At 42.8% G+C, this 22,307-nt stretch overlaps 1 protein-coding gene across 1 annotated transcript in view; it reads right to left on the bottom strand.

Annotated features, from left to right (window-relative positions):
- Positions 1 to 1,077: 1,077 nt before the first annotated feature.
- Positions 1,078 to 22,307, bottom strand: part of LOC134803244 (glutamate receptor ionotropic, kainate 2) — a 36,818-nt gene continuing 15,588 nt past the window's right edge. The window contains exons 5-20 of the mRNA XM_063775941.1: positions 17,475 to 17,635; positions 16,261 to 16,314; positions 15,107 to 15,268; positions 13,461 to 13,604; positions 12,199 to 12,411; positions 10,011 to 10,214; positions 9,528 to 9,632; positions 8,959 to 9,095; positions 8,122 to 8,245; positions 7,051 to 7,248; positions 6,005 to 6,205; positions 5,078 to 5,261; positions 4,109 to 4,236; positions 3,070 to 3,180; positions 1,931 to 2,045; positions 1,078 to 1,173 (exon numbers count right to left, since the gene is read on the bottom strand). Coding sequence (XP_063632011.1) covers positions 1,992 to 2,045; positions 3,070 to 3,180; positions 4,109 to 4,236; positions 5,078 to 5,261; positions 6,005 to 6,205; positions 7,051 to 7,248; positions 8,122 to 8,245; positions 8,959 to 9,095; positions 9,528 to 9,632; positions 10,011 to 10,214; positions 12,199 to 12,411; positions 13,461 to 13,604; positions 15,107 to 15,268; positions 16,261 to 16,314; positions 17,475 to 17,635 — 2,180 coding nt within the window. The 3' untranslated portion in view covers positions 1,078 to 1,173; positions 1,931 to 1,991. The remainder of the gene's footprint in view (positions 1,174 to 1,930; positions 2,046 to 3,069; positions 3,181 to 4,108; positions 4,237 to 5,077; positions 5,262 to 6,004; positions 6,206 to 7,050; positions 7,249 to 8,121; positions 8,246 to 8,958; positions 9,096 to 9,527; positions 9,633 to 10,010; positions 10,215 to 12,198; positions 12,412 to 13,460; positions 13,605 to 15,106; positions 15,269 to 16,260; positions 16,315 to 17,474; positions 17,636 to 22,307) is intronic.

Here is a 22,307-nt window from a genome sequence, read left to right as displayed (position 1 = left end):
TGTCAAACTTAAACAGGAATGTTAATATTAGGTAGGTATGATAAATCTATGTAAAGTCAAAGAATTTAATTTCAGTACCATTTAGTACCTTGTCACAGTGACAAATCATGAAAGTCACTAGGGACTTCATACTTTTGTCACTGTGACAAACTAATTAAATGGTACCGTAATTAAATTCTTAATGTAATAGGGACCGTGCGCGTTGGAGGGTCTGCCATCTTGTGGCCTAAATTGGAAACATGTGCACATGTACCAAAGCAAGTGCTACCATCTACCGTTCTCGTCGGTATGTTTCCTTGTGCACAGTAGGTCCTGCCATCTTGTGGGCTGCATCGGAAGCATAAACGACACATTTACGCTTCGCGCCAAAAATCTGAAGGCTCCTATGCTGCCCCCTATAGTTCATGCATGGGGCCTATACAACTTTAACTAATAAATAATATTTCTTTTGCGTTTCAAAAAGTCTAATCATAAAAACATACAACTAAATTATTTGGACACATTATTATTTTTTTGTTTTGCTCCAATCCCAATAGAAATAATGTACCTATACACTTTTTATATATTTTTTAAATCACACGAATTTACTATACATTAGAATTATTAAAAATATAGGCAGTAAGAGTTTTTATAGCTTCGCTTGTATTGCAAAGTATACCTTAAGTCTCTCGTTTTACGATTTATAATAGATTAACATGTAAAATGACTAATGAGGCCTATTCGTGGCTGCTAAAGCTGGAACAGACGGGCATACCGTCGAATGGAATGGAATGAAATGGAACGGAACGAAATGGAACGGAACGGAGCGGAACGGAACGGAACGGAACGGAACGGAACGGAACGGAACGGAACGGAACGGAACGGAACGGAATAGAATAGGAGTTGAAGTAACTAACCATAATTGTTTCGGAAGTTATAACAATACAAACTCCCGCGGAATCAATATAGGCCATTTTCTTTCAGTACACCTACCAGAAATAAGATCTTTTACGAGAAAGTATGATGAAAAAGTTTTTGACCCACAAGTTTCTAAATAAAATCATATCATTATGGTTATACATACGATAGTAGGTATAGTAAGTAACTACGCGATAATTTGGACGTGTTTCTTCTGTCCCTCTCTAGGCTCTTTCAAAACATACGATGTCGTTCTTCTGAGGGATCCCACTGCGTCTGAAAAGAATGGATCATTTTAATAACAAAACTTCCGTGAGAGTTGGACGAATAAAATAAGTGACAGGCCAATTCGAACGTGCACCAGGTATCAAACCGATATTAACTGCCCGATTCGAACTTTAAGATACGTCAAATATTACGTCTAGATACGATATGGATTAGATATGTCAGTGTCAAAAATGCCTTATTTGTTTGAAGAAACGTCACTTTCGACACTGACATATCTATATCGTATCTAGACGTAATATTTGACGTATCTTAAAATTCGAATAGGTCAGTAAGGCTCCGTCACAATGACGCGGAAGCGTTCCGGACCGGTCGCGGAGCGGCGCGGTAGCAAGGCGGTGGTGTCACATTGAGCGCGGTCGGCGGATTGAAAGCGTTTTGATCGCGGACCCGCGTTGAAACCGCGTTGTAAGTTACCTACGGCTACGGGTAGGCGCAAGCAGGCAGCACAACCGCTTTGATCCGCGCCAATGTGACGGGTGAGTGAGAAGGTGGAAGCACGCCGCGACCGCTCCGTGTTGGTTCCGCATTCGGTCGGCGTATCGAGAACGGATTGAACTCGGTACCGCGCTTCGGCAATGTGATGTAGCTCATAACGTGCTGTGCATTCCCAGTTGCACGCGGTAGCGATGGTCAATGTGACGGAGTTTTTAGGGGACGCGGGCATGGATGCGGGCCCGCCGGAGTGTCGCTACCAGCGAAGCTGCCACTGTTAGAGAGGGACGGCTAGTGTTGGAGGGAGACTCACTGTGGGTGCGCGGGCGGCGCGCGGGGGACGCGGGCGCGGAGGCGGGCCCGCGGGCATGTCGCTACGACCAGCGGAGCTCCTTTAGTTCCACCACGCTGTTGGATAAGTCTTGGGCCTGAAACAGAAATACGGTCTAAGGCAGCGGTCGGCAACAGGCGGCCCGCGAACCTCTCACTTGCGGCCCGCGAGCTTTGTTTGTAATATTGACATACGTCAATGTCTGATAAAGCCGTAAATATCAACAAAGTGCGGCCCGCGTCATCTTCGTTAACTACTATGTGGCCCTTGGCTGACCGCTGGTCTAAGGTCATAAACCGAAATAAATGTCATATACGATCGAAAGTGACCAAGGTCTCCAGTGCACAGAGCTGGAATCGAACCAGCGTCCTCTGTAATCGCGCAGTTGCCTAAACCCCTCGGCCACCCGGGTCACGGTACAGGATAAGGAAGGTGTCTTTTAGACCCAAGTCCAACTTAGAACAATTTATAATTCTCGTTCGAAATTCCTACTTTTCGCACTTGTATCGTACAACGTTTTACAGTACATATGGCCCTTTAAACTTTCGACATACGCACGGAAAGTGCTCTTTCCCGCACTAAGGCCGTAAAGTATCACCATATGTACTGTAAAACATATTTTATATGGCGCAGTTGGTAGGATCGTCCTACGCTCCCACAGGGAATCTGATTTCTAATCAGATCTAGAGGGTGCTGGAGCCACGTGGGTCGCGGGGGAACATCACAGACGCTGCTAGAGATATATGGGCCTTGGGACAACATCGTACGTTCTTTATACGGGGGTTTTGAGAAAAAATGGTAAATGGTATTTACTTTTTTTTCGAAAAACCATCAACATTTGGGTAATTTAGAGTCAGAATCACGTGTCAAAAGTGTCCCCAGTTTTTTATACAAATTTTGGGTGTCAGTTTTGTAACGGTCCATACAAAATGTATGTGAAAATGCGTTACAAAAGTGTCATTTTTATAACACATATTTTTTCTTTATAAATTGGTAGTCCTCGTGATTGTGAGTAAAAATAACTCAAAAGTTGATGGATTTTCGAAAAAAAGTAAATAGTATACTTTAAGTGAAAATGCCCATACAGAGTGCGAAGGATTTGAGTCTCCATCTGCTGTTACCTCGTATCTAGAAGGTGCTGGGGGCACGTGGGTCGCGGGGGAGCATCGCGAGCAGCCCGGCCGTAGGACTGTCCTACTTGAAGAGCCCCCGCGCATCGCTGTCCTCAACTCCTGAAATTAACAAAAGAAAGATTTATTTTCTCCGAGAGATCTCCCCAAGGGATGTGTTTGTCAAGACCCAATAGAACCTCATTTACCTATTCTCGCTCAGCGCAGCTCTAGTGGACAATTTTCTATTGATTCTTAAGAAACACTTCCCTCACTACGCATCCTCGTATATCTTTGGTGGAAACGCAGCCTGAAGTTAACAAATCGCGAAGATAATTAGAGCAAAAAGCCGGGCAAGTGCGAGTCGGACTCGCACACGAAGAGTTCCGTGCCATTATCTATAAAAACGGTCACCCATCCAAATACTGACCCCGCCCGACGTTGCTTAACTTCGGTAAAAAATCACGTTTGTTGTATGGGAGCCCCACTTAAATCTTTATTTTATTCTGTTTTTAGTATTTGTTGTTATAGCGGCAACAGAAATACATCATCTGTGAAAATTTCAGCTGTCTAGCTATCACAGATCACGAGATACAGCCTGGTGACAGACGGACGGACGGACGGACGGACAGCGGAGTCTTAGTAATAGGGTCCCGTTTTACCCTTTGGGTACGGAACCCTAAAAATAGGTGCCTATGAATGGAGAGTTTTCTCCTTTTGAAGTATATTAAATATAGAAAACAGTAGGGTCACCTGACATGTGTCGATGTAGGGGTAGGAAACTAGAGCTTTCGGGCTTTTTTGGCTCCGTTAGGCTCAGCATTGCTCCGAGCTATTATTAGGATTGGCACAACTTGACGTCCCTTTGCATGCACAACCACAGATAACATAATTACTTGAATTCTGACAACCCTAAATAGCCGAAAGGGATAGTGCCATACATTAGAAAGGGACAGCATCATTCGTCCCTGAACCGCTGTCAAACTTCGGTTTTGTAGGAAGTTTCCTTTCTGTACGGTAGTAGGTACTATTACTTATTCTGTGATCGTACCTGTCCCATTTCGCTGCACAGTGACTGTCTCCCCTGTGATGCGTTTTTCTTGGTGTGCCAGCAAAATTCCAATATGGCCACCACTATGGCTAGAGCCAGTCCACACAGCAGCGTCACGAACACACCACCTAAAGAGAAAGTAAAAAAAATGAGAGACATTTAAGGCCTGCGCAACCGACGGAGCGCAGCGCAGATTACCGAGGAGGATTTACGCCGCGCAGCGCACACCGGCGAGGTAAAATCCCCCGCGATACCGCGAGCGCCCGCCAGCCCGGCGCCGGCGGCCGGGGCACCAGGGAGCACTTCGGCGCATGCCGCCGCGTGTGTTCTATTATCAAAAGGGATTAGTGACTAGTGTGCACGAGTTCCCCCCGTCGTCCCGGCGCTACCCCGGCGCACTCGGGATGCCTCGGCGCATACCGGGAGATGCCGCGGCATGCCGGCGCCTACCGCCACGGTATCCTCTAACGTGCTCCTCGATGCCGCGGAGTAACAATCCTCCGTGATGCTCCGATTTAAATTTATACCTGAAGGTAATTGAAATAGGGAAGAAAATACATTGATCATTTTAAAGTGATCTGCGCTGCGCTCCGCCGGTTTGCGCAGGCCTTTATTCGTGACAGTCACAAACATGTACAAACATGTACAGACAATAAAGGCAGAAAGCTAGGACATTAAGTGCGCATCAAGAAAGGGAACTCAGCATATCATATCATATCATATCATATCATATCATATCATATCATATCATTCTGCACTCCTAATGGATTGGCCTTGCTATCTTTTCCGTCTCTGTTGCACACGTCACCATCAGTATTCTTCCACCACTTGTCGTATAGGTTAAGAGAGAGAGAGAGAAAGAGAGAGAGAAATGGCGACCCACCAACATTATATACGCCAAGGGAAATTAGCGTTCAGAATAAAAACATATGACTGAGAATAATGCAGCTCAAAGAGTCCACAACTTACCAATATTCTGCACTCCGAGTGGATTGGCCTTGCTGTCTTTTCCATCTCTGTTGCACACGTCACCAGTGTTCTTCCACCACTTGTCGTACAGTATCTGTATGACCCCCTTCTCCTGCAGTTCTAAAATGGCGAGCGAGATGCGATCCCGCCACGGGCTGCCCTTCCACGTCGCGATTCCGTAGCCCTGAAATTGTTACGATAAGATAGGGAATGCAATCAGGGCCTACCACGAACCACGTTCGACGTGTTGCCTTCCTGTCGCACTTTTAAATTCGTACGTAAATGTGACAGGGAGGCAACACGTCGTGGTTCGCGGTAATTTAAACCCTCTGGAACCAAGATTCGCGAATAAAGATCTCGCGCGAAGAATCTGAGATTGGGTGTTTCAAGATCTCGACTTCTCGACCGTCAGACGTTTGAGATCGAGATTTGACAAAGATATTAATAACGAGTTATTTTGATCAATAATTTGGGTAAAATTTGCTTTATTGAAACGTTTAAAGCGGTATCCAGACGGGATGATCAAATCGACCGATTTGATCAGAAATGAAATTGGCGTCAATCTCCAATTTAATCACCAATTTTAGATTTATGGTGATATTAGAGCCCTCTAAATTGAAAAAATGCCCCTGAACGAAAATACTGGCGAAACATATTGGTATTCTTGCGTCCGCACCTCATTTTATCGGTAATATCGGTCATTATCGGCGGTTGAATTCGGCGAGCCAAATTGGCGTTTGCGTCCGCACGTCCTGATTCGATCGGGCAATTTCATCAGATTGGCGAAAAATTGACTAGTCTGGATACGCCATAAAAATTACAAACCGAAATAAATGTCATATACCTACGAAGGAAAAAATGGCCTTGGTCCTCCAGTGTCCAACACTGGAATCGTTTAAAAATTACATATTTTTAAATAATACTTACTTTAGAATCCAAAAGCCCTCCAATCTGCGTAAGATTACAGTCCCTCTGCACTCTGTGGTCCAGCATCGTGGACTCCATGAGGAACGCGTAGTTCCCCTGCAGGACTCTCCTCACGCCCTCCTCGTATGAGGAGACGAGCGCAGGAGGGGAGGTGGTAGACATGTGCTGCCACATCTTTTGGTAGATGTCGATGTTGGAATCCTGAAAATACACACACACACATCACACACATGACGTTTGCGCTCCAGCGAGATCAGTAGAGCGGCTCAACCTGAGCTCGGTGTGGTGAGGGAATCGAACTAATGGGAGGCATCACGCCTTTTTGCTATACTGGAATACTACAAAGTTGGCGCTCCAGCGAGACAGCAGGCCTATTATGGATGGATTTATCCACGTGACAAAATATCCGTCACTTTTTACTAGAGCGCGAATGAAAGAGACGGATACCGTTTTATCACGCTGTCATGTAGACAAGAACGACCATGATATCCGTACTGGGTGTGGTGAGCTTTGTCGCTGGTTTGCTACACCTAGCAAGTAGACTCCAGCAAGAAATTTAGCTAGGCCTGACTGTCGGAAATCTTACCCTGAAGAACGTCATAGTGGATCCTTCATTGAGCGTGCCATACACAGTCCTCCAGTGCCGTAAACTTATTTTAAGCGGCTAAATCGGCAGCACTCTGTGTCGGCAGAACTGTCCTCTCCACCGTCAGGAAAGCTGCCAGATTAGCAGCATATGAAGACAGGAAGGTGGCAAATAGGCGATCAGACCGATGGTAAGCAGAATACAGTAACTGACGGTACCCTTAATCTCTATCATTCATTTATTTATTTATTTACCATTCATTCATTTTTAATTCATTTATTTATTACTTATTTATTCACAATTAATTAATTTTCCATTATTCATTCATTCTTTCAATCATTCATCATTAATTTATCATTTGTTTGTCATTTATTCATTCATTTTTTAGAATGACGGAGCTAGCAAAAAAACTATATCAATAAATTAAGTTTAGAGGTCCATTTAAATTACTGAATCGTACCCTGAAGAATGTCATAGTCGATCCTCCATTGAGCGTTCCATACTGCACACTATTCTGAGCCGCCAAATCGGCAGCACTCTGTATCGGCAGAACTGTTCTCTCCACCGTCAGGAAGGCTGCCAGATTAGCAGTATAAGAAGACAGGATGATCAGAGTGAAGAACCACCAGATGCCGCCGACTATTCGGGTGGAGGTTGCCTGTAAACCGACATAAATAAAATATTTTTAAAGTATCTATAGTCGTCGAAATATAATTTGTACCTATTGGTCATAAAACTTTATATTTAGGCCTCATTCGCACGAGCGCTTTATAAGCGGACGTTAAAAAACGCAGAATAAAAAAAATACAAAACAGGTGTGAAGTGCTTTGGCGCACGTCCCATCCATATAGCGGGATTAACTAAGTTATGATAGTGTGTGTTTCTGGGATAACATCGACACGTTATTAGGTACATGAACTTTTCTTTGACACAAATCGTCTTAACTATGAAATTAATGTTTCTTTACATATTTGTTTAGATTACTGACTTACTTAGAATACTAGTAACTGAGATCAAGATTTTTTAGCTCAGGTAGGTATACTTCGACTATAAGATGCAAAACAGAGAAGTGGAGCCAAAGAATTCTCATGTGGCACCCTACAGATGGATCAAGATCGCAAGGCCCTCAATTAACACGATGGGAAGACGAAATTATACTCACAGTGGGACCACTCTGGACAAGGGTGGCAAGAGAGAGGAAATACTGGAAGGAGTTGGAGGAGGCCTTTGCCGACAGGCACACTGACCCAAGAGACTTCATATAAACATTCAAAACTAAAAACCAACAATCATGTTCAGAATAAAGGGCTATATAAATAAATAAAAAAAAAAATACTTCGACTGATAATTGTTTTATCACCCTATTGTAAAAGAGCCATTAGCGATAACATTCATCAGTGCAAATAATATTTCCTCCTTATAATATTATTATGTGAAACTAAGACCCGTTTAACTACTTTAACTGATAGCCTAAGCCATAACTGTCAAAAATCGATTCAATCAAACTATAGCAGACTTAGGGTCACAGTACCTTCGGGTTCAAGCCAGAGCCTTGTCTCAGGAAGGTTCCCGTGATGAACCACAGAGAATTGCAGACGCTGAACTGGTTCGTGAGCAGCTTCGTCTCGTGTCCGCAGACGTGCGTGCTTGACGACCTGTAATCATACAATCAATATCTTAATTAAATGGTTTACTTGTACCATTTTCGTAATTGTAACATGGTAATAAAACTTGTCGCTAGAAACAGCAACAACTAGTATTATATTTTTTATTATGAGCTCATATTGGCTCACAGGTGGGCAAAGACACCCTTTCACACCCAGGAGTTAGGGATACGTGGAAGAATAGGATCCCTCCTACTCCTAGTCCTATTCTTCCACGTATCCCTTACTCCTTAAGTCTCCAGCTCGTCCCGCCATCTCTAACGAGGTCCACTGTGATACCTTACAATTTCTGGGACCCAAAGGGACTTAAAACCACTCTGGTGCTGCGAGTGTCCAGAGGCGACGGTATTGCTTACTGTCAGGCGAGCCGTGCTCGTTGTCATAAAAAAGCTTCCACATTTTCCTCATACACTCTTACCACTCCAAGGCGATTGGACAACAGTCCTTTCAGTGTATTGATACAATACAATATACAATACAATATTTTTTGTTCAACTCAAGCGAAGAACATAATAAATAAGAACAGCAACACAAACACAGGTAAAAAACAGACCTAAAGGTTGTCTGGAAGAGATCGTTTTCTTGCGATAAGACCGACTATTGTTTACCTGTGTTTGTGTTGCTTTATTTTTTATTATGTCATTCGCTTGAGGTGAGCACTAGGTATTGGAAGTTAAAAAATATTATTACAAATATTTACGTACCATTCGTACGGTGAAAATCGTGCCATAACGAACAGTGTGAAAGACACCAGGATGTAAGCAGCCAGGACGTACAGCCAGATCTCGACGGCCAACGGGTTGAGGAAGCTGAAGAGACGCGTCGGCTGAGACGTCGGTACCTGCGAATACATCACTGGTTACAATACCTGAGGTATTATATGTACATGTCGGCGGCCGATCGTAAAATCCGGCAGATCATAAAATTCCTAGGCATATCATGTATTGTAAAAATCATTGTCTCGGTCCCTGAGTCGACGAAGCCCCGCAATAGCCCCCGCTATTTTTTCTGGACAGTTTGAGTTCGGGCATCTGAAGCAACCTAACGAACCTCTATGCTACCTATCTATTGATTTAATGTGACTACCGTCAAAACATTACACAGGAATTTTACGATCGGCTGCCGACATACAGACATCGTTGGCGCAAGTACCGTCGTCGTCAGATAAATCGGAGCAACAAAGGTGTTCATAAATACCTGAACAAAGATATTTCGGAAATTTCTATGTTTTTGAAAACTATTTTATCCCCTTACGGTTAAAAGATCAGCTCACCTTGAAAAGTATGCCAATGCCGAGGTTCATGAATGGTTTGGTGAAGTCTATCACCGCCTCTCTCGCATAATTTATCGTCATGGATGCCACCGCGATGTCAGCTTTCTGGAACCGAAATCATTAATATTACAGCTATAACGGCCTCCCAGCCTAGTCCGTTGATGCTGGATCACTTGTTCATTCATTATTTCATTCATTCATCATTTTTTCTTTCATTCATAATTCAATCGTCATTCATTCATCATTCATTTATAATTCTCCATTCATTTATCATTCACTTCCGTTCTTTAATTTTTTATTCGTTTATCATTCGTCATTAATTTACTCGTATTTGTTCGTTTTTCATTAACAATTCTTTCATTCGATCATTTTGCAAAACTCCATAAGAACGATAGGAATATGATGACAATACTTCTATGATGCAGTAATCCTATTCTAGTGCAAATCGATATAATTCCGTAATATTTTTCTCAAATATTTTACCCGGTCCACGAGTTCCCGGACGATCCCGTTCCACTGTCCCGTGTCCGGGTCCCTGGCTCCGTACATGTTGTCTGGCACAAGCCGCAGCCGGTACGCGAAGCCCGCCTTCGCCGCCACTCTGGCTAGAAGGTCGATACAGAAGCCCTCAAAACGGGCGTTGCCTTGGAGGTTCCAGCCTTCTTTTACCATTACGTAGGGTTTTTCCTGCAAAATGAAAATGTATCTGGTTAGTTTTTAAATCATCGATTTACATACAAGATATATACAGTGGTACTACTAAACGAAATTAATAACTAGCTTAAATCTAAAATAGGCCCGTGAGGCATTGTACCAAGGATGCTGGCGGTATTTCCTCGCAGTATCGCAATGCTGATACGTTGTGCGAGGAAGCCGCCAGCTCTTCAGTCACCAGTTACGTCAACCAGACGCTTCGCGATTTCTGCGAACTACTTGTGCGTATCTATGAACTAGTAATTTTTGTGAAGAAACATCCAGATATATTTCGATGTCTTAATAGTCAACGTCTGCAACACATGGTCTGTGCACATCCATCGAGAACGGCTCTCTTGTCAAAAAGCGTTCTCGGTATGGCTCCTAGAGTTTATAACAATAAAATATATTTAAAAAATCTGTAAAAGACCGGTCTGAAGCAAGGCGAAGCCCAGTCCCCTATGCTTTTCAATTTGGTTCTGGAACATGTTGTTCGAAAACTACTTACGCTTGACATTGGTGTCGAACTGAATGGAAGGCATAGACTGATAGGTTACGCGGATGATCTAGCCTTGCTAGGGGAAAACCGTGAAGAGGTAGAAATATCGGCAAGTATCTTGGAGTTGCTTGGAGCAAGAAGCAGCAAAAGTGGGTCTCAGAATCAACCATGATAAATCGGAATACCTCCACATGAAGCGGTACAGGGACAGTCGCACCCAAAGACGGAACCTACTTGTGGGTGAAAACACTTACAAAGGAGTGTCCAAGTTTAAATACCTTGGGTGCACTGTCTCGGATACACATACAAGGGAGGACGAAATCAACATCCGAACTCAAAACGCCTTACGCTGCAGTGCTGCGCTCCATAAGGTTTTGGTGTCCAAGCTTCTTAGTAGACGTACTAAGCTACGGATCTACAAGACCGTGATCCGCCCCATTCTGATGTATGGGTGTGAGGCTTGGACACTAACACTCAAGGAGGAGAACAGCCTTTTAGTCACAGAACGTAAGGTGTTAAGGAAGATTCTGGGACCCGTCAAAAGAGACGATGGCAGTTGGAGGATCCGAAATAATGCCGAAATAAAACATCTGATAGCCGAGCCGAATATAATAGGTGAGACCAAAGCGCATCGTCTCCGCTGGCTTGGCCATCTCGAAAGGATGGGTGAAGATCGGGCAGCCAAAAGGGCCTACTTGGGTCGACCAACTGGGCGCCGTCCTATTGGTCGTCCTCAATACCGTTGGGCAGATAGAGTGGAGGCAGATCTCCGTGAGCTGGGCGTCGGCGAAAGCTGGCGGGATACCGCTCTGGACCGATCAAAGTGGCGTGCTCTTGTGTTGGAGGCCAAGACTCATTTTGGGTATCCGTGCCAACCAAGTAAGTAAGTAAGTAAGTAAATAAAAGAATTTTTGGTTAGGAAGGCTTTCTACTCATGTAATGAATTTCTCTTTGACAACCTTTACTGAATAATTATTATTAAATTGAAAATGTGATATGTATAATGATAATTTTTTTTTAATGATTTTTTTTAATGATATTTATATTATTTTTAATTGATATTATTTGGACATTTTACTTAATTTATTGGTGCACACTGCCTGTAAATCTTAATTTAGTGCATGGTGCATGCTAATTGCTATTAGCAATCAAACTTAATTTCGTATGCCCTTGGGTACGACATAGTGGAACAATTTTCCTTTTTTACCATCATATGCAATATCATGTTGTGTACACCTATGATAGACGATTAAAGCATTTGTATTTGTGTATTTTGTATTTGTTGTACTTGTGTGTTGCGTAGTGCGGAATCGGGACGTTGTCGGTTTTTTGACACTTCAAAGGAATCGTATGGGAATCGTAGCGTAGCGTGGCCTGAGGTGTTCACACAGTCTTCATGGCAGTGGCTTGGCATGGCCCATCGTTAGCCACTGTGTACAGAGGCCTTAAGGAAATGAAGAAGTAGAAAATGTTACGCACCTCCACAGTAACAATAGTCAAGGTCACATTAGGCGGTGGATCTCTCTTATACGCCGCTGGATCAGTGATGGTCAGTCCGTCGCCCGGATTCCAATGACCGGACACCTTAGTTCCCCCCTTTTCGCCCCCCACTAGCCGCATCAGCTGTAGGCTGAAGTTGGTGCGGACGCCATTTTGGAACTGGATGGGGCCTGTCAGGCCGTGCGCGTGGATCTGAAAGAGTTTGGGACATTCTAATATTGTACAAAATGTCTTATGTATGGGAAAGAAGCGTTGATAAGGTGTGCAACTGCCAAACCCTCTGGTTTCGTAAGTTGAAGCCCCTGCTCGAATACCAGTCGCTTTTCGGTGAAGGTAACGTTTATTTATTTTAAACTTTATTGCACAGTAAAAGTTGTACAGGGTGGGCCATAAATTTTTGCACTTTTGAAACAATGACAGAAATAAAACTATACAAGATATTCTTAACTTTATTTATCCTTTCTGACAAAAATTCGATGTAATATTTTTGCAGATGCATATTTAATGCAGATGGATCGAATTACATCATATTCGCCTCGTCGTTGGCACTCCTGAAATCGACTATATACACTTCTAAAGATTTGCTGACACTATACATGGCTATCTCAAGGTCAATGTTTTGTTTTAATTAGGGTATTGTCGTCAGTTTACTAAGGTGAACTTAATTGCAGTAGGCATTCTCTACTAGTTAACCTTTGGACCAAACAGAGATCAAAAGTATAATAGGTGCGGGAAATATTTCCAAGGTACATCGTGAGGAAACTGGACTAACCCCTCAAATTTCCAATTCTTAGGGTTCCGTACCTCAAAAGGAAAAAACGGAACCCTTATAGGATCACTCATGCGTCTGTATGTCTGTCCGTCTGTCACAGGCTATTTTCTCGGAAACTACTGGACCAATTAAGTTGATATTTGGTACACATTTTGTAAATTAGTGACCCAAAGATGGAGATGTATTTTTCATAATTTTGAAATACATAGGTTCGAAGTTATTTAAGAAAATAGCCAAAAAAATACCATTCTTTATCTCCGAAACTACTGGGTCTAAAATTTTGAAAAAAAATACACAATAGTTTTTTACCTATAAATGACAGGAAAACCTATTACAAATGTGCAGTCAAGCGTGAGTCGGACTTATGTACGGAACCCTAGAAACGCGAGTCCGACTCGCACTTGGCCGGTTTTTTTACTTTAAAACCTAACAATCCTGTCTTGAATTGAAAATTGAGTGGAGCAAATACCTTATTGATATTTTCCATGACATCCTTCCCATTACTCCACGTGGTCTCGTCATCACACGAGGCGTTGGTAGGGCCCACCTCCTTGCTTGCTGCCAAAGCCATCGCCAGGACTTGTATAGCGTCGTAGAGAAGAGCTGGCTCCGTCTGGAAAAAGAGGATACCGTACAGTAACGTCTTTACCATAAGGGCACACGGGGCCCATGCCCAAGGCCCCCATCCTAAGGGGGCCCCGAAGGACAGACAGTAACAGTATATATGTGACGTCCCACGGGTAAAGGTACCTTATGGCGGTTGGCGCTTACGCTATTATTAACGTCGCTCCAATATTATTGCGGCGCTATGCGACGTAAGCGCCAGCCGACATAAGGTACCTTTTTCTGTGGAACGTCACATATTATTGGATTACCTACACACATAATAAATAGAAGATCATAGTAGAAAAATGATAGTTTAATTAGCTTTCTTTACTTTCTAAAGGGCCCCAAATTCGTATGTGCTCAGGGGCCTCAGCATAGTTTAAGACGGCCCTGGTACCGTAAAATGGGGTGAGGTTCTATGAAATTATGACGTACCTATAAATGACACTTGCACTGCGTGTGCTATCAAAATCGTTGTAGACTTCTCTTGGTTCTAGTCTAAGAAATAATTGGTAACGTTAATCGTTAAAATAAACGCTATTAAAAGCTTAATTCGATTTTAATGACTTTGAAACCTTTGTCTTCTTCTTGTTTTGAACCGGTTAAACTAAGAGGTGTTATTTCAATGTTTACTCTTGAATTTAGATGCTAAATTAATTTTACAAAAGGTTGTTAAGGAAGGAAATCCTCGGCCCAACGCAGAGACCCGATGGCAGTTGGAGAATCCGAAAAAACGCTGAAGTTGAAGAACTAATTGCAGGACTAAACATCATTGGTGTGACAAAGGCGCAATGGCTTCGGTGGCTCGGCCATCTTGAGCGAATGGGAGGTGATCGGGCGGTGAAAAGAGCGTTTGAGGGAAAACCGATAGGACGCCGCCCGGTCTGCCGACCTAGGTATCGATGGGCGGATGTGGTGGACGCTGATCTGCGCGAGCTCCGGATAGAAAACTGGCGAGAAACGGCACAGGACCGGGATCAGTGGCGAGCAGTCGTGTTGGAGGCCAAGATACACTTTGGGTCGCTGCGCCAGAGGAGTAAGTAAGTAAGTTTGTTAAGACCTTCAGCAATGTATAGACCTTCTTCAGGGTTCTTAGCCTTTTCTAAATCCGCTCCATTCGTTTCACTATTATGACCTTGAGTCAAAATGTCCTTAATCATATCTTTAACTTTTGAAAACTCATTTTAATTAATTGCACGAAGTGGGAGAAATCATTTATTTACAAACAAGATATATTGCACGAACGGGCGATATGATTTCATTGTTTTACCTTAAATTCCGACGTTTCAGCTGAGTTGCACCAGCTGTGGTCACGGAAAGACTGACGTCCCAGCAATACTCATTTTGACCTTGACTACCATTTATTGTTGATCTTCACTGACCTTTCTATGACCTCCAGTAAGTATACTAGCGCCAACAGGTTGGAACTTCTCCATGAGTAGCAGAGCGTCTTTGACCTTGACAGAGTCACGGTCAGGAGTGTTCTTGCATTTGCCTTTCTTTACTGACCTTTATATGACCTCCAGTTAGTATACTAGCGCCAATAGGGTGGAACTTCTCCATGACTAGCAGAGCGTCCTTGACCTTGTCAGAGTCACGGTCAACCAGCCGCCAACCGCTCATGTTGACCCGGTTGTAGTAGAAATCTTCAAGGTCGAAGAGTTCCATGTCCTGAAAATATTGCTTTTTTGGTGAAATTTCAGTTGTTACTGAAAATTAATAGAGTTTTGTACTCGGGCGCCAAATTTATAAGAAGCAATTTTACCCCCCAGTATAATAAGCCGCCAAACCAAAACCAAACCAAATCGCGGCCCCGAGTTTCCGGTGACTCCCGGTGCTCTGGTAGCGGTCAGGGCACTGGCGGAGTCAGGGGTGCTAAGAATCTCCGGCAAAGATCCGGTTTCTGGGGGAGGCCTATGTCCAGCAGTGGACGTCTTTCGGCTGATTAGCATTGAGTAATTTCAGCTCCATTTACACGGTTCAAGAACGCAATGCAATATGCAATAAGGATCGTGCGCGTTGGAGGGTCTGCCATCTTGTGGCCTCTATCGGAAACATAAATACTACGTGCACTTCAACTCTTTTGTGGTGCGCGTGCCGCGACCGCTGCAAGAGACCATCGAGTGCGCCGACTTCTGGTCGAAAGGTGTCGTGTTTCGGAGGTTCCGGGGCAAACTGCCGAATCCGACACAAGAACAGCCGATTCAACGGAGCCACGCCGTTTTGTTGCATAAATAGTGTTTAGTTTTTAAGTTTATAATATATATATATATGTATGTTAGTCTGTAAGGTATTTGTAATATGGGCCTTGTTGCCTGATTTAAATTTTAAATAAATATAAATAAATATGTACATTGGCAAAGCAAGTGCTACCATCTACCGTTCTCGTACGTTTTTTTGTGCATAGTATAGGTTCTGCCATCTTGTGGGCTACATCGGAAGCATAAACTTCACATTTACGCCTCGCGACAAAAATCTGTCGACTCCTATGCTGCCCCCTGTAGTCCATGCACGCTCCCTATATGCATTATTCAATACATTGCTAACTGCAGAGTAGAATGGATCAGTCGATCGACCAACTACCGCAATGCAATGAAAATCGTATGCAAGTTCTTGAATCGTCTCAATGGGTCAAAAAAAAAATTCTTTTACAAGATACTTACAAATGATGTAAAAATATAATGGTAGTTTTCATTGTTCATTTGTAGCTGAAGAATCTGTAAAACAAAAAAAAAACGATTAAAGTTCTATCTAATAAATGGTTTTTTTTAGGTACTATTATAGTATGAATTATCTCAGGTGATTTTTTCGGGCTCGGACCCTAATCTGTTAAACAAAAGGTATTGTTTCCTTTATGCGGTGGTTACACTACTTACTGCTAATAGCCCCGACATAAGTAACGGGAACAAGCCCGTTTAAAAAGCAAACTTACCATTCTATTTATATGGTTCAAATTCATAAAATAGCCCATAACGGAGATAACACGTTTTGTTATCTCCAAAAATAAGACCACCCTGATTGTTCTCTGAGCGAGCTGTCACATGAACTTGAACCTTAATACTATCACGATAGTTGCTTCTTAAACGAAATGGTTGCTTTGGCGCGTGCTGTAGAGCGCTCTTAAAATAAACAAAGGCTTTTGTTTAACGGATTAGCACCCGAACCCGAAAAAATCACCTGAGATAATTTATACTATAATGAAATGAAGAGTCGATTCCAAAGAGATGTATCCACTTTTTCACCTTACCTACTGCATTGTAATAAACTGAAAAAGTGGATACATCTCTTTGGAATCGACTGTACAGTCGCCATCAGATACATCGAAGCGGTCAAGGTGCTCAAAAATATCTGAATCCGCACTGTATGGTGTATTGTTATTTTGTGAGGAAACTAGACTCATCCCGATAAGGCCTAGTTTACCCTCTGGGTTGGAAGGTCAGATGGCAGTCACTTTAGTAAAAACTAGTGCCTACGCCAATTCTTGGGATTACTTGTCAATCTCTCATGAGCCGTGGCAAAAATACCAGGTTAACGCTAGGAAGAAATTATTTTGTGCAATACACATTCATTGCCACTAAGTGCTACGGGTTACGCTCGTAGTGCGTAGCCACATTTTCGCCGTATGGTGCTCGTAGTCGCTACGAACAGTCGTCGCGATTCGGAAAATTAATTAGAGATTAACTAGATACGATTCATACGATATAGTAAAGATATGTGACGTCCTACGGGTAAAGGTACCTTATGGCCGTTGGCGCTTAAACGTCACATATCTTTACTATTTCATATCTAGTTAATCTCTAATTCATTTCCCGAATCGAGCCGAGTGTACCCGACAGTCGGGTTCTTGGCTTTGAATGTGTTAAAAAAATGTACTTACAGCTCTGGCTAATTGCCGTAGCTTCTTCGGATCAGTGTCAACGATTATATGCGTCACGCCCTGAGCCTTGAGAAGTGTCAGTGCTCGTCGGTACTCGTGGGACGCGCGTACGCAGTACATGTCGCGCCCGTCTTTCGCTATGTTCGCTATATTCAGTTCACCTGCAGAAAAAGTAGACTAAATGACTAGCGGCGCGATTCGCGAAATGAATTAGAGATTCACTAGATATGAAATAGTAAAAATATGTGACGTTCCACGGCAAAAGGTACCTTATGGCGGCAGGCGCTTACGTCGCATAGCGCCGTAATAATATTATTGCGGCGCCATAATGTACCTTTTGCCGTGAAACGGCACATATCTTTACTATTTCATATCTAGTGAATCTCTAATTCATTTCCCGAATCGCGCCTTAGGTTACGGGCATTTTTATTTGAAGTAGGTACCAAATGTATTTTTTTAACTGGAATTTTTTATATTATTTCTACTCAGAATCATCAGTTTTTCATTTTTACTGAGAAAAAACCTTCCCCTTCTATGGCTCTAACAAAACGGACAAAAAAGAATTGTATGTGGGACACTTTTTTCTCGTCTTAGGACCGAAAGAACTCGTAAGTCTGAGTGGAATAAGTAATACAAAAATTCCAAAACCTAAAATGCAAGTAGCTGGTAAAATGCCCTTTAACGGAAATTATTAAAAACATATTTTCGTAATATCTAGTGCCATGAGCCGTGGCGAAAGACCGGGACAAACGCGAGGAAGATGATGAGTTAAAATACCACATATATGTTAGGGCTCGGCTTCCTTTTGAGCGCTAATCGTGGTAACTCGTAGTAGGAAGGCTGAGGTCTTCGTTGTAGAAAAGAAACTTCGTTGTAAAATACTCATATTTATCGTTTATTTATAACTTTACACAGCACACTTTTTAAACTATCAGCACTTTAGCTATTTACAGTAATATTAGTAGCACCATCGTACAATAAATGACAATAATACACTTATAGGACACTTTTTGTCAGCATAGGCTGTTAAGGTCTTACTGCTAAGGTTGCTCAGATAATAATGGTCGCTTTAATGAGGTGCAAGGCCTTTTATTAGACCATCGCCCCTCCAATCTCGACCACTTCCACCTGTTCGTCAGGTGAGGTGGGCTGACCGGTAGTGGCGTCACAATTGTTTAATTATTTTAACTAAAGTAAAATTGGGAAGTTCAATCACCTTACTTTTTATAAATGAACACAAGTAAATAAGAATGCGGTATTATTACTCTTATTTTTGGAAAGCCGCTAACACGGCCATACTGACCAGTGGCTCGTGCTCAGAGACACTTAGTGTTCGTATTAATTAAGTTGTAACTAGTAAAAGTACAGATTGATTTAAAACAATTACAACGGCTCATCGGGGGGCACGGCAGTGCCCCCGCCAAGTCGAGCGCGAAGCAAACACTGCCGTACCATCCTTTACTGGAACCATTTCGCCGCATTTTCAGGTCCCTATTTGAGAACCTCTGGATAAGACCAGAACGCAGAAATTTTCGTCATCCAGTAAGCTATAATCACATACTTAAAATCCAAAATTTCAAGTCTGTAGGTCATTTAGTTCCGAAGTTAAGCGAAAGCAAAGTTTCGCATTTATGACACACACTCACTCACTTATGATCATCAGAATAGAACTAGTACTTCCCATAAACTCAGAGAGCTGAAATTTGGTACAGAGTTAGGGTTTAATGGCCACATAAAGGGAAAACTATAAAAACTAGGATAATCGAAGATCTGGAGTACCTGGTGACCCTGATTAGAAAACACAAGAGCCCAACCAAACTATTGGAGATCGACATACCGCCTTTACAAAAAATAATCAAATTGGTGGGCCGCTTCATTTGATGTCAACAATCGAAGGTCTGAAGTATCTGATGAAGAACCCTCAGCTGGTCTCAGCTGTATTAAGGCTCCGTCAGACATAGGCGTTTTGCTTGGTGCAACATATGTACACACTGTGTTGGCCATCCGACACGCCTTGATGAGCCTTTGGGAAAGTAGTACCCAAGATGGAGCTGATGCTGAACCCTGGCTGTACCTAGTGGAACTCAGGCTTGGTGCAACATATGCACACACTGTTTTGGTCATCCGACAAACCTTGATGAGCCTTTGGGAGAAAAGTACCCAAGATGGAGCTGATGCTGAACCCTGGCTGTACCTAGTGGAACTCAGGTTTGGTGCAACATACGCCCACGCTATTTTGGTCATCCGTCACATCTTGATGAGCACTTGGGAGAGCAGTGCCCAAGATAGAGCTGATGCTGAACCCTGGCTGTACCTAGTGGAACTCAGGTTTGGTGCAACATAGGCCCACGCTATTTTGGTTATCCGTTACATCTTGATGAGCACTTGGGAACGCAGTACCCAAGATAGAACTGATGCTGAACCCTGACTGTACCTACTGGAACTCAGGTTTGGTGCAACATAGGCCCACGCTATTTTGGTCATCCGTCACATCTTGATGAGCACTTGGGAGAGCAGTACCTGAAATAGAGCTGATGCTGTACGCTAGCTGTACCTAGTGGAACTCAGGTTTGGTGCAACATAGGGCAACGCTATTTTGGTCATCCGTCACATCTTGATAAGCACTTGGGAGAGCAGTACCCAAGATAGAGCTAATGCTGAACCCTGGCTGTACCTACTGGAACTTAGGTTTGGTCTAACATAGGCCAACGCTAGTTTGGTCATCCATCACATCTTGATGAGCACTTGGGAGAGCAGTACCTGAAATAGAGCTGATGCTGAACCCTGGCTGTACCTAGTGGAACTTAGGTTTGGTGCAACATAGCCCCACGCTATTTTGGTCATCGGTTACATCTTGATGACCGCCTAGTGGAACTCTGCAACAGGCACACGACGACAAGTCGGTTAACCAAAACAAAGTGTGCCTATGTTGCACCAAACCTGAGTTCCACTAGGTACAGCCAGGGTTCAGCATCAGCTCTATCTTGGGTACTGCTCTCCCAAGTGCTCATCAAGATGTGACGGATGACCAAAATAGCGTGGGCTTATGTTGTACCAAACCTGAGTTCCACTAGGTACAGCCAGGGTTCAGCATCAGCTCTGTCTAAGGTACTGCTCTCCCAAGTGCTCATCAAGATGTGACGGATGACCAAAATAGCGTGGGCTTATGTTGCACCAAACCTGAGTTCCACTAGGTACAACCAGGGTTCAGCATCAGCTCAGATCTATGTATACTAAAACCTTTACCAGAATGTAACAAACACTTTTCTGAAAACCGCATCAAAATCGGTTCAGCCAAACGCGAGATAATCGCGAACAAACATACATACGGGTCAAACTGAGAACCTTTATTTTAAGGCGGTTAAAAATACATCAACTTTGACATTTTTGGCAGTAATGCAGTCGGCAGCTATACTGCAGCACGATTGCAGCATGCACTACTGCCGACTGAATTACTGAGGTAAATATCAAAAATTCGGTCAGCATAATCGTATTTGACATTTGCTGCAGTAATGCAGTCGGCAGTATTGTCGCAATATACTGCTGCAGGCTACAAAACGCTCGTGAAACTATTCAACGTCAATGATCATGCTTTCCAACGTCCAACGTTCAGTAATCGAGTGACCGCTCGGAACACGCGCTGTGTTGTGTGTGACTGCGCGGGCGTGATCAAAGCGGGTCGCGCGCGCAGCGCGCCGGCGGGCCGCTGCGTCCAAGCGCAGATCGCGAGCGCCACGCGCTCGCGTCACGCTCGCATCGTGCCCCGCTCACGCCGCGCTTTGAAAACGCTCATGTGTGACGGAGCCTTTAGAGATATGGTAATAAAAAAACTACTCCTAAAAGGAAAAAAAATGTGTCAAATAAGAAAATCTAATAAAATAAATCAATATGCCCATGTTTCTACAAAAAGAAGTGAAATCTCACCAAAAACATTCTGTAAAAAACTAGCCAAGTCTCGATGGAGCTGCTTGTTTATCTCTAAAAAGTAATGAAATCTAGACAAAGTCGTGCCAAGTCTAAGGTTCCTTACTGCGATTTCTTTATTATTATAGTTAATGTTGTGTGACTTGGCCGTTGAAGGGTACACAAGGGTACAAAACCAGGTGCTCCATGACACCAAACATACAGTATAAAAAATTATTTCCAGTACAGACGGGCTTCTAATCATTGATAGAAGTCCGTCTGTACGTCTATTTTATGTTAGATCGAGCACCTGGTTTTGTACCCTTGTGTACCCTTCAACGGCCAAGTCACACAACATTAACTATAATAATAAAGAAATCGCAGTAAGGAACCTTAGACTTGGCACGACTTTGTCTAGATTTCATTACTTTTTAGAGATAAACAAGCAGCTCCATCGAGACTTGGCTAGTTTTTTACAGAATGTTTTTGGTGAGATTGAGTTTACTGCTTGATTTGTATGTCAGATACAGCAGGTATCATATTGTTATTTTTTTTTTATGAATTATCGATTATTTTAACTTATGTTAACAAAGATTCAACATAATTAATGTTTCTGTCTTATGTACGATCATGATTTTTTCTTATGATTTTAGATTAATGTTACATTTAACTGTAAATGAATTACACTTGGAAATAAAAATTAAATGTATTTTAAACAGTGTAATAAAATTATTGTTTAGTTCCCGCTAACACGGCTATTTATGACTTTTGCTTCGGTCATTCTGACATCAAGTGATAATTCAATAATAGAATTGATCCTAGGGGTTTGAATGTTTTAATTATTTTCAATCCATTTTAATTCACAAGTACTTTAAAAAAGAAATTTACTTGCTTGTACCTTTAAATTAATGTTGGTTTTTTATTTTTATA

This window comes from Cydia splendana, chromosome 26 (assembly GCF_910591565.1).
Source record: "Cydia splendana chromosome 26, ilCydSple1.2, whole genome shotgun sequence".
Taxonomy (NCBI): domain Eukaryota; kingdom Metazoa; phylum Arthropoda; class Insecta; order Lepidoptera; family Tortricidae; genus Cydia; species Cydia splendana.
Note: the sequence above shows the minus strand (reverse complement) of the source record. Positions and strands in the feature narration are given on the sequence as shown.